The following is a 12048-nucleotide window of genomic DNA, read 5'->3' as shown; positions in this document are numbered from 1 at the left end:
TCATCTCTGGACGCTTGAATTATTCTTAATATTTCTGGAAATCTAAATTGGGTCATAAATGTTTTGGCAATTTCAGATTAGTGGCCTGGGGGGTGGAGGGCATTATAAAACCCACCACGTGATAGAACAGTTGAGTGCACCGATGACTAGGCTGCGTGAGTTGATAGAGCCAAGCGGGAGAGCGCCTTCACATCGGGAACGAGGGGCGCTGGCTCTGCGCTAAGAGTAATGTCCTGCACACTGCCTGCCTGTGCTATGCATGACTAGCTGATTATCTCGGTCCTCCGTGGAGCCCTGTATTCACTCAGCAGATATTTTGAAAACATCAGCTAGTCAAGAATCAGCCCTGTTCACTAGCAAAGGCCTGACAGCCTAACAGAACTGGTAAATACCTCCTAAATGACTCCTGGGAAGGTCTAGAAAAGGTAAGTGTCCTTGGTGAAGGCCACCCTGCTGAAGAGAAGGGAGAATGTGGGAGAAAAGCACAGATTGAGTATGAGGGAAGGCAACCAGAAAAAGAATGAAAGGATTGTTCAGTACCTGCATCTGTAGATCAGGAGCAGACTACATCAGAGTAAAATATTGACATATGAGGGGAAAAAAAATAAACACCCAAAACAGACATGATGCAAGAAACCAGGCTATTTAGCTTGCATATTTAGTTAGCGTATACTCTTTCAGGAGATTAGGTGGACTAAATAAGCTAAATAAAAAGCCCAGAACAGAAAAATAACTAAAAAAAAGCCCCAAAACATAAAAGCAATTATCTTCTTTAACGCTAGTCTGTTTTCTCTCAAATATCATCCAGTGTTCATGCATTATAAGTTACAGAAAAGTACTAGCAAGCACAGTCATTGTGAACAATATTTTTAAGACTTCTCTTGGTATTAAATATACCTCATTAAGTTAACTTGCATTATTCTGTCATCCCTGTAGCAGCTGAAACAAATTATTTCATGGAAATGTAACAATAAGGCTATTTTGCATGCATGTATTCTCATGCAATCTTTTATTGCCCATTCACATTCAGATTTTTTTCAGTGGATCCTCTCCCCTATTCAAACTACTGTTTATGTCTTCTAGACAAAGAAATACTCATTTCCTCTTACTTCTTCCCCTCTGTACTTTTGTAGTGCGCAGATGCTTTGTAAGTATTTATCTTCAAAACTTTTCTAAATTGTGAGGGCATGCTATGATTGTTCCTAGTCAGATGATAAAAATAAGATCAGAGTGGCTATATTTTAAAGTCTTTGCTCATTTTGGATACTCATCTTGGAAAAAAAACCCACCCAGATCTGTCTTTTAATGAATATTTAACATTCTGTTCCCCTAATATGCATGGCTAACAGCAGTGACTGATTTGAGCGTGTGACATTTTTAACCCCAGAGCTTTTACATGTGTTGCACAACAGGTACGCCTTCACAACCAAATTGTGTAGATAAACAGTGTTAAGACATGCAGTTCCACTTGGTGTTTTTAAAGCTATTTTCTCACACCACAAGAATGTTAAGATTCTGGACCCCTTGATCTAGTGCTGTTTCTGGAGAGATGCTGCCTCATAACATACATGAGGCTCGTAGTATTTGGCCTATTTCATTTGTTTCTGTCCCATTTTTCTAGCTTTGTTCTCCATGAAAATCTGTTAGGGCATGTTGTGGCCTCCCCCTTTTTCCTAAACTACCTGCCCGCTCTTGCCTGCTTTTATTATATCCATACCCCTTCGTTCCCTCTTGTCCCTGTATTCTGGTGTTCCAATGCACAGCTTTTTTGCTCGCTCTCACTTTACTGAAAAGCAGGAAGAGACAGGTGATTGTAATGAGCCAGCTTTGTACACAATCATGCTTTTTTCCACAGCCCAGATAAAGTCTTTGCAGGGAAGGAACCACTCCGTTTCTGCAGCAGGGAGTGATGGAGAATCCTCACCGCAGGGTGACCTGGACCAGTGACCGTACCCCACGTTAGAACTGTTAGACCTACATCGTACCACCGAGCATTCAGAGAACACAGCTGCTAAATTTCAACCTATCTCTTCTGAACAGTGGTGAAATGTGATTTTTTGAAAAGCAAAAGTACTTCATTAAATCTGGGAGATTTTCCACAGGGTTAGACTAGAAGTATTGGAATAGGAACACCCAACACGTGGAGCTCTTGAGCAGTTCCAGGTTGGCTGTGCTGCCAGGACAGCTGGGTATACCTGGCAGGAGCAGACGGTTTGCTCCGTCCAGACCTGCAGCTGTGGGAGCAGTGATGCCGTGGTGATTGCTTGAGGCTGATGCTGCCAGATGACGTGGGATCCGAGCTGCGGACCCAACCCTGTTTAGCCCTGGCTCTCGTAGGATGGGGGGATCCCTCGGGAGTTTTCGTCATGTCCAACCCATGCGCTGTTTGTGGGATTTCCCCTTTCCCTCATGTCTCAAGTGTATAATATTTATTGCATGGCTCTGAGCCACATGAAGATTTAGGGCTACTGCTCAAGAGGATAGAAAGGTTGGCCAGCCTGGTGCTGAGCCAACTGCTAAAATGGGCTTTAAGACTGAACGGACAATGGGTGACTTTCCCATAATTGTGTTTTGGAAAACAGCTGAATTGGTTCAGCTACAGCTTTCAGGGAAGAACGTGGAAAATCTCAACTGGAATTGTTCTCTTCAGCAAACACATTCATAAGTGAATGTGGAGCTTACCATCCAGGACTTAAGGAACAATTTTAACCTTCTCTAAACTGCTTGTGGCTTCTGTTAGTATTATTATTCATTACCAAAATAGCTGTGCTATTTTTTCATCATTTAGACTCACTGATATAGTAGTTCACTTGTTGTGAGCATTTAGCTGTGCATTGTTTTGCTACGCACTCTGCATTGTGCTGCTCAAAAATGCTGCAGAAAAAGGTGATGCTTGATATTGATCAGGTGTATAATGCCTTCTTAATTGGACTGTGATGAAATTTAATAATTCTAATGTGTCAAGCTTTTCTTGAAAGTATGGGAAATAAAGGAGCTTTTTTACCTCCTGGGATGTGTGATGTTTAATTAAGTTATTGTCTTTCTATCAAATGAGGTCAGAGAGAAGCAGTATCATACGTGCTCAAAATGCTTACTGGTTTAATAGATCAAATGGTGAAGGCGTGTTTTGCTTTAGACACAGACAAGCTCTTGAGCTCTTACAGTATGTTTATTGTTCTTTCCTAGCTGTTCCATGTGATAATGTAATGCGGGGTGATTACTGAAGTTTTCATCTGGTACATTACCCTGTTAACCTGGCACTCCAGTAAATTGTCATGGTCTAGTAAAAAGGCAGGACATTATGCAAAAGAGCACTTGAGCACACGAATCTTCTCAGCACACAAGCACATTGTGGTTTTCATTTTATTTTACTATTTTGTAGGATTGCATTGATGTGGGTTGGTGGGAAGGAGAACTCAATGGCAGACGAGGTGTGTTTCCAGATAACTTTGTCAAGCTTCTTCCTTCTGATTTTGAAAAAGAGGTAAGCAATGTATTTTTTCATTTTTGCTTTAGAATACAGAATGAAAGTGGAGTTGAAAGAAATTCTCTTTTGGATATGTGATTTGGGCAAAGTTTTACTTCTAACTTAATAACAAAAAAAGTTAAAGGAAACAAATTTCTGGGTAACGAGCATCCACAAAGAGAACGTGTGGCACTCAAAGTCATATTATGGAGTTTCTTTGATGGGTTTGATTGGCCCATCTAGTCAGTCTGCCTCCACTGTGCTGCTCTGAAAGCCCACCGTCCTGCATCCTAAGTTTGAGAGAGAGGGGAACGGGAGGTCCCAGGGAAGTTTGCCGAGTCGGGTGATGCAATGATGACCAGAATTGTTAACTCCTCTTCTCCATTGTTTTTTATGGTGAAATATGGAAAGCTAGTGTACCGCCTGCATGCTGATTGACAGCAGTCAAGCAGTGTTCCAGAATGAAAAGGGTGAAATTTTAACTGTGAGATTTGAAAGGCAACAGTGAGCTTTTGGTATCTCAGAGGCACGTTTCTTTACCTCTGTCAGAATTATTAAAAAAGAAGGTATAATATCTATGCAAAAGCTTTTTCAGCTTCTATTTATTTGAAAGAGATGGCATTGTTATTTGCCAAACAATGTTTGGAAATCCTGCAGCTTCCTGGAATAAAGTGATGGAATATTTCCCCCAAAAGTACATTCCATTTTTAGGAACCTTTTCAGTCATCAGTGGGGTATTATGAGCTTGCAATCAGGCTTTTGATGAGTATTTCACAGTGACAGTGTAAGCCTTCTGTGATAAAACCGAGACTTACTGACACTCAGCTTCAATCTTTGGCAATAAAAATGGATGCCGGAGGCAAAAATTAAATAACTTGGAAAGCTTAATAAAGCAACTATTAAACAACTCACAGAAGCTAACATGATAATTATTGAAAATGAAGGTAGAAGAGCAGCAAAAACTGTGAGAGATGAAAATGCAATTCCATAGCAGAGTGGACATCCTAGCTTTAGGCCTAGTAATAAATGGTGATTTCCAGAAGAGGCAGAAATCATAAACCGTAGGACATAGTGAGCCTATTATAGAAGAAAAACACCTTTACTCTTATCCATTTTTTTTGTGGTGAAATTTATTCAGTCTCTTTGAACTTGTATATCTTTAAGTGTGTTTTTTTCTTTAGAGTACAATGAATATAACTTGCAGAATAAATTAAATATTCAGACACATACAAATTGCAGCTAGGTTTGCTGTAAATGTGGAGGATAAAATTTTATTAATTTTTAAAATGGCACAGATATGGCCACATGAGTAAGTAACTGGTGGGACTACAGACTGTCTGTCTTTGCTTGAATCAGTGCTAAAAGGGAAGGAAATTGATACTTTTCCAGTGCCTTTTTCAGGTATTTTCTGATGTGATCCAGAAACCTTGGATTCCATCCCATGGCCTGAAAGTATTTGTGGCAGTAGTTCTTCTGCTTGTTGAACAAAAACTTGGGATCTTTTCCCATCTCCTTGTTCAGTCCCCAATTTTCCAGTCCTGATTCTTTTCCACACATGGCTATTTGTCCCAGGCCTTTTCTATTCATTGCCTAGTCCCAGTCTCCACCTCTCAGGTGGTCTCAATTACAGGATTTTCCCGTGAGCTCACTACCTGAGTCTAAATCACCATCTGGATTTACTTTCTATCCCTACACCCTATTTTTTTATCCAGCTTGTTTTCCTCTCCCTCCTCGCTCTTTGTCCCTGCTCTGTAGTTTTGTTCTCTTCTTGTCCAACCAATCCTGGTTTCCTTTCCATTGGCTTCACTTCTAGTCTGTCTCCATCACCTTCTCAGTTACCTCATCCAGCCACAGACCCTTGTAATTCCTCCTTCCTTCCCCATGTTTCCTTCAGCAGTCGTAAGGCACCTGCACGCTACCTCCTTTCTGATCTTTGTCTGCCTTTCTGGAACAAAGTATTTCCCTTATCAGCTTCCAATTAAAGCCACTCTGTCTAACGAACCGTAGGATCCTTTCTCCTTTGTGTTCATCTACATTAGTGTGTTAGTTTTAATCAGGGGTGGGATTTGTAGTGAATCTCTCGTTTGTCCATCTGCACGTACCGTGCTTTGGTTTGCCTCGAAGACGGGTCTCGGGGGACACGAACTAGACTCCTTTCAGATGAGAACTAAGCCAAAAGATGTGCTGAAGGAGTGCACTTCATATATTCCAGCTGCTGACCTATGGACAGTCAATGGGATCAGGCTCACACCACTCCAGAATAAAGCCCCAAATGTGTGTATTATGCTGTTGGAACCTCAGCACCAACTGTTTCACTCTGCAGCTATTATCAACTAAACCCTCAATTGCTGTCACAAGAAATTTATTGTCCCTGTCTTCTTCCCTTTTCACATTTTTCTGCACTTTTCTGCATTTAGACCTTGAACCATGTTGCCTAAACTCAGAAGCGTCTCCGAGAGTTTAAGGGACTCGCCGTTCATGGACGATGGCCCACGGCAGTCAGGCTAGAGAAGATCACTCTGAGTTCTTGGCCACAGCTTTCTCGGGTTGGTGACAGGAGGTGATCTGGTTAGGGTCAGGTGGTAGGAGAAACCCGAGGCTTGCAGGATGGCGACTTCAGAGATTTAGGCTGTTAGGCTTACTCAGTCTGGGCAAAACTGGTATTTTTTTCTGCAGAGATGAATACATTTGCTAGATTTGAGGGAGATCCCTGGGAAGGGTGAGTGGCAAGGGTTCAGCCTTCACGGCAAACCTGCTCCCTGTCAACATTCAGACCAAGACTTGTGAGCTCTAGGGCAGAGGCTGAACTAATTACTGCAAGTGAGCAAAACAATTGATCTTTCTTGAAAGGAGGTAAGCCATTTGGCAGATATGTAGAAAATAATAGGGAAAAAAATTAAACATGAGTTTGATAGAAAATATCAACTTAAATGTTTGGTTGAAGTTTGACAAAGCTATGCATATCTGGAAACATCATCTCATAGGCAGTTCCACAAAGCAATACAGAGTGTTGCATAGCCAGCAATGTAGTGACAGGGATTGTGATCAATCTGTAGCAAAGAAAATAAGGCTCAGTACAAAGGATGGACATATGAAGAAAACAATTATTAATTTTTACTTAGGCTTTATTCTCAATATTTTTTATTTATTTTTTTTTTTAAGAGTGAAAGTTAAGGTGTGTCATTTGATCCGGCATGGTGCTCTATTTGTTTTTGTATTCATTCCAAGATAGGTATGGTCAATGCCAGTATGGTGTGTGTGTGGGACACACATCAACACAGAGGAAAAGGCACTCCTGCCCTAGCCTGCAGGTGAAGAGAAATGGTTCCGGCACTGATTTGGTGGTCATGTTTCTCAGCTATTACAGTTCTATTAGGAAAATGGTCATAACAGAGGTGGTAAAAGTAAAAAGCACAGATTGATTGGAATAATTTATTTCATTTCACCAAACATCTAAAACTCTGATAACTGTCTTTCACAATTGCAGCTGTAAATGTGTCACAGTGAGCGAATAAAATATAACTTTTGCAGCATTTCCTGTGTTCTGCATTTTTGCCCCATTCATGAGTCTGAAAAAACACACCCCAGGTTTTGCTGCATTGAGCTGGTTTTTTGTCTTTGTTTTTTTCCAAAATGAGTTGGAATATTTACAAGATTAAACTCTAAATAAATCAGTTTCTTCAGTAAACTAAAGGTCATGTATTTCTCTAATCTTAAGCCACATAAACTGGACTTTTCCCCTCAGGAGGACATTTCAATTGCAAAAGTAGAAAAATGTAATTATATTTGGTCAGTGCTATTTTGTCTCTTCAAATTCATTTTAATGAAGTTAGTTCAGGGTAAATATGTGACAGATCTGTAGTCTCAAGTTTCATAATTATTAATGTTAAGCAATGTATGATTAACTCTGACCTCTGTATGAATGAGATTTACAGGCATTTTGAAGCAAACTGTTTTCTTCTGTTATTAAATTTTAGAGACCGAAGAAACCACCACCTCCATCAGCTCCTGTCATCAAACAAGGATCAGGTGAGGTGCAGCTGATTTCGTACAGCACGTCAGTGAGCACATCTCAGTCTAAATTAAGTGTATTCAAATTTATATAGAATAAATCTGTATCAAAATTGATAAGCAGGAGGCATCTAGACAACAACTAATAAATCAGAATCAAATTGCAAGAAGATGATAACCCTGAAAGACTGTGTTGTGCTTTTTAAATGTATTGCAGGCAACCATCCGCACCATTTTAAAATAATGTATTTTGCCCCTTGAACATGTTCATTTGGAGTGAGCATCATACTTCAGTTTTTAAAAGTTCTCCAGTTCCATTCCTTGACTGAAGTTGATTGTGTGCATGTCTTTCCAGTATAGACCCAATATGTTGGAGTCTAATAATACCTGCAGGAGGAAACTGCATTCACTTTACAGCTCCAGATCTGATTTATTCTAGAGATAAAGAGCTTTTTTGCATAGCCATAAAATAGTGTCAGAGAATTTGGCTGTAATACAGTGGCCCTATCTGAGTTGCAATCTAAATCTTACAGATCTGCATGAATGCTGGAGCTGTCTGTCTGTCTCTAGGTTCTATGCCATAGTGAGATTCTTGGTTTTCAATACTTCATAGCCATAAGCATAAAACTTGCAGGAGTTATCCTGAATCTGGTTATGTAGATAATGGTGTTGCAATGTATGAAGGGGCTATTATGTTTTCCAAACAGATAAGTGCTTGTAAAGTTGGATTTGGAATATGTTAGACTGAGTTGCATCTAAATACTGAGAGCTGAAACCACTTTTATTTGTAGTTTCGAAACGACCTCTCAATACAGAGTTTCAAAAGTGCCTGCATGGTTTATTTTTTCCGTGAAACTTAGAAACAGTTAAAGTATCTACGCACCTGACAGTTCTGACCTCAGAAACCAGATTCCTGTTCCATTCATGTAAAATCACAAATCACAAGGCATGGGATGCTCTCAGAGTTTTCATTTGTATTGCAGTTGTGGTGGAAACAAAACTATGGCTGGAATTCTTTAATCCCTTAACTCCAGTTAGTTTGTTAAAATTCCGCAGCAGCACTACCACTTCCCCCGCTGCTGGCACACGTTAAGAAAACAAAACGAACACGTCCAATCTAGCCAGATTAATTTTCTTGTCACTGTGGTCTGTTCCAGCTTTCAGTGCTTTAAAAAGTAAAATTTCTCTCTCCTGCAGTCTTGATGTGTTAATAGAAGAACAAGTTACACCAGTGTACAATTTACTGTGAATCAATAGGCTATAATTTAACTAGTTTGAATTTGTCAAGCAGTTTTTGACTACAGAATCATGACTATAAATATTTGGGTTGCTTATTGACAGCCATGGTTTATTCTTCACTCTGTCTTGTGACTCCTAAAAACATAGATTGTTTTTAAGATCAGTGAGTAACAGTGTCCAGAGCGAACAGTGTAACTTTGCCATCTAGTGGTGCTTGCATACTAAATATGGCATAGTGACAGCCGACCTTACAGCCTGACACGTTTTGGAAAAGCTCTATAGAACGTTATGTTTCTTTCCATTTATACTCCTGTAATTAGAGAATAATACTTTTAATATGTTTGTACCTGTTTGCATCGAACGCGTTAGCTGTGTCACCACAGCAGGATAATGTGCCCATTTTCAGAAGGCAAAACGGATGCGTAAGAGATGCAGACAATTTGATTAAGGCCACGTAAGTCTATGGCAAAGCCAAGGCTATTGCTGTTCTTTGTTTTCATACTCAGTCCCTGACAAGTGCTGGCTGATGATGCACAAGAATTTCTTCTCATAGATAATAAGAGGTGAAAATCATCCTATGTTTATTACCATCCTGACATCCTCTACTTTGTCAAATTATCACTTACTGAGATAACACTGTATTTTACCGCATCCCCATGTCAGGCCTTACTGTTGATAGTAGGCAACAATTTCCAGTAATGTTTCTGCATATTTAAACAGTCATAGTGTGATGAATAAATTGAGAACTGTCAGTTGCAGGCTAAATAATTAAATATCAGTGTCTTCCCATGCAGAGCATAAAATCATAGCAGAGAATTGGAATTGGTCTTTGTAGTACAAGCAGCGCATATGAAAAGGAGGTGTCTAGTTTGTATTATACTATAGCTGGAAGTCTGGCTGTATTTCCAAATTCTGCACGGCAGTAGACTGAAAGGGCCGTCTGTGCTGGGCTACTTTACAAAGTAAGGTGAAAAGTGGAGAACTAAAGTTAGGAGCATGAGTCCCCTACGCAGTCATTCCAAAGCAGAAGGCATTTCGCTGGGTAGCTGGAATGAGCAGTAGACCTGCGTCTAGACTGGAGGGTGGGAATACTCTTCTGAGTCCCTCTGGGAGCTGGTACGGAGTTCACAGAGCTTCCTCGCAGGGGACCTTCTCCTGGCAGCTGGGGCAGGATCGTGGTGCGTGCCTGGGGAATGATTAATCTGGGGGTCACAACCCAAGCAGGGAGTACACCTGAGCCGGGGCGCTCCTCCGTGTTTGCAGGCTCGTTGTTTTAGACGTGACCTGAGAACGTCCCTTTGTGTGTTAATGATGACTGTTAGAATCTTACTGTAACTAGGTGTATAGATAGACCTGTGTCTCTTTTTTTCTTGAACACACTAGTATGTGCAAGATAATCAATATGTTGACTTGTGCTTTGCATAACTTGTGTTTAGAATGGCTTTAATTGGTTTCTAGCGACAGTTTCTCCTCTCAGGAATGAAGTATTTTTCACAGAATCGTAGGATCATTTAGGTTGGAAAAGACCCTTAAGATCATCGAATCCAACTATAAAATGGCAATTCAGTATTATTTATTGACATGAGAAGTGATACAAGTGTTGCCTGTCCAACAGCACAGTTACATAAAGAAACAATGGCCAGTGATCACCACCGATGAGCAATTTGCCCTGATGAGTACTGATTTCTAGGAACCAGCTGCAGAAGAGAGTTGTGACAGCACATTCAGAAAATGTAAATGTACTTGAGAACTGCATATAATAGAAGAGATTGAAGCAAAAAAATTGCCTTGTGTTCCCTGCCCTGCCTCCTCTGCTTTTCTTGGATGTCATCTACTGTAATTTTTATTGAAATACTAACAGTGTTACCTAAAGCGGTTTTCAACACTGCTAAGTTGAAATGGCATTAGCACCTCGTAGTTAGCCAATGCAGCGAAGCCAATATCCAGTAAAGCATTTCTTATAATACCGGGACTAGAAGACTGCATGTTGCATCTGCCAGGAAATTTTTGCAAAATCTTCCCGTTACTGGTGCCACAAGTTCCCATATTCCTTGTAGCAACAGAAGTCAGTATGTCAGGGTCTCCACTCTGGAGGCAGAAGGCGGCAGAGACTTACAGCTCCAGGCCAAAGGCTGTCAGTTAAAATAGTCGTGCAGAACACTGTCAATACTACTATTCTCGTCCTTCTAATATGTGGTAGTGAACAGCTAGTACCAGAGGTGAAAAAAGGCGGGGGAACTATGTAAAATAAGCCCTGTATATTCGTCTATATTAAATATTATCTTGGCAGAAATGCCCAATTAATTGATTTATTCCTAATGATTCTCCGCACTGTTGAATTGCTCTTCAGTTAAGTATGTCTACAGTGGTAAAGGATCTGTCCATGTTTAAAAATCTGTAGTTTCTGAATATTATTTTTTTTCACAGAATGGTCTGAAGGTGCCTATGCTTTTGAGGTGCACATTTTGGAAACTGTGAACTTGACTGTGGAAACATAAACATCCAATTGCTTTTTTTGTCATTATGGTGGAAGCAAATACTTGAAACTAGATTTATGTTCAATTTTAGCAAGACATTTTCAAATTGGAGAACATAAAAAGCCTAAGAAATTGCAGAATTAAATCTTATGTGCCCGTATATGCTGGTTTGTTTGCTTGTTCAGAATTCCAAATTTTCCTTTCTTTGACAGGTACCACAGATCGAAAGCATGAAATCAAAAAGGTACCTCCTGAAAGGCCAGAATGTCTTCCTAATCGAACAGAAGAAAAAGGTATGAAATGTGCTTTCCTGCCTCCTCTCTGCAGAGAGACAGGGGAAATGGAATCGATGCACCATCCCCATTTCCTAATCTCTGTTTTCATTAAGTGTATTGTTTGGATATTTATTTCCCACTCTGATAGATCTGTGATGATATGCATTTTGGAAAGGATCTCATTGTTGCTTTTGGACTAAATTCAGGGTATTCAATTGTACCAGAGCTGTTAAGTACTCACAGCAGCCTCAGCTGATGTCAAGGGGAGATATGCTCTCAATACATAAAATGCTGTCTAAAGCTCTGTGCTCAGTAAAACCCAGGTCCTTGATCAAGTAAGATACCCCAGATTAGTGTGTTCCTTTTTCCTAACATCTATATGCCTTGGTTCTCTAGTTAAAAGCAAGGTTGGTGGTTTTCCTGTATCACAGAGGGGTTTTGTGAAGATACAGTCATTAACGCTTCTGAATCACCCCATTATCATAGTCACAAAAGTCACAGGCAAGCCTGTGGAGAAATGAAAAAATTCTGTCTTCAGCACCAGGTTTGAACACTGCAAGAAATGGGACACAGTACCACG

At 40.2% G+C, this 12048-nt stretch overlaps 1 protein-coding gene across 5 annotated transcripts in view; it reads left to right on the top strand.

Annotated features, from left to right (window-relative positions):
* The window catches only part of SH3KBP1 (SH3 domain containing kinase binding protein 1), a 222247-nt gene that overhangs the window by 183537 nt on the left and 26662 nt on the right, over nucleotides 1–12048 (top strand). For all 5 annotated transcript variants that reach the window (XM_075033410.1, XM_075033409.1, XM_075033408.1 and 2 more), the window contains 3 exons: nucleotides 3383–3484; nucleotides 7444–7495; nucleotides 11406–11486. In XM_075033410.1, coding sequence (XP_074889511.1) covers nucleotides 3383–3484; nucleotides 7444–7495; nucleotides 11406–11486 — 235 coding nt within the window. The remainder of the gene's footprint in view (nucleotides 1–3382; nucleotides 3485–7443; nucleotides 7496–11405; nucleotides 11487–12048) is intronic.

The sequence above is a fragment of the Buteo buteo genome, chromosome 8 (genome assembly GCF_964188355.1).
Source record: "Buteo buteo chromosome 8, bButBut1.hap1.1, whole genome shotgun sequence".
Classification (NCBI taxonomy): domain Eukaryota; kingdom Metazoa; phylum Chordata; class Aves; order Accipitriformes; family Accipitridae; genus Buteo; species Buteo buteo.
This window is presented reverse-complemented; position numbering and strand designations above follow the sequence as displayed.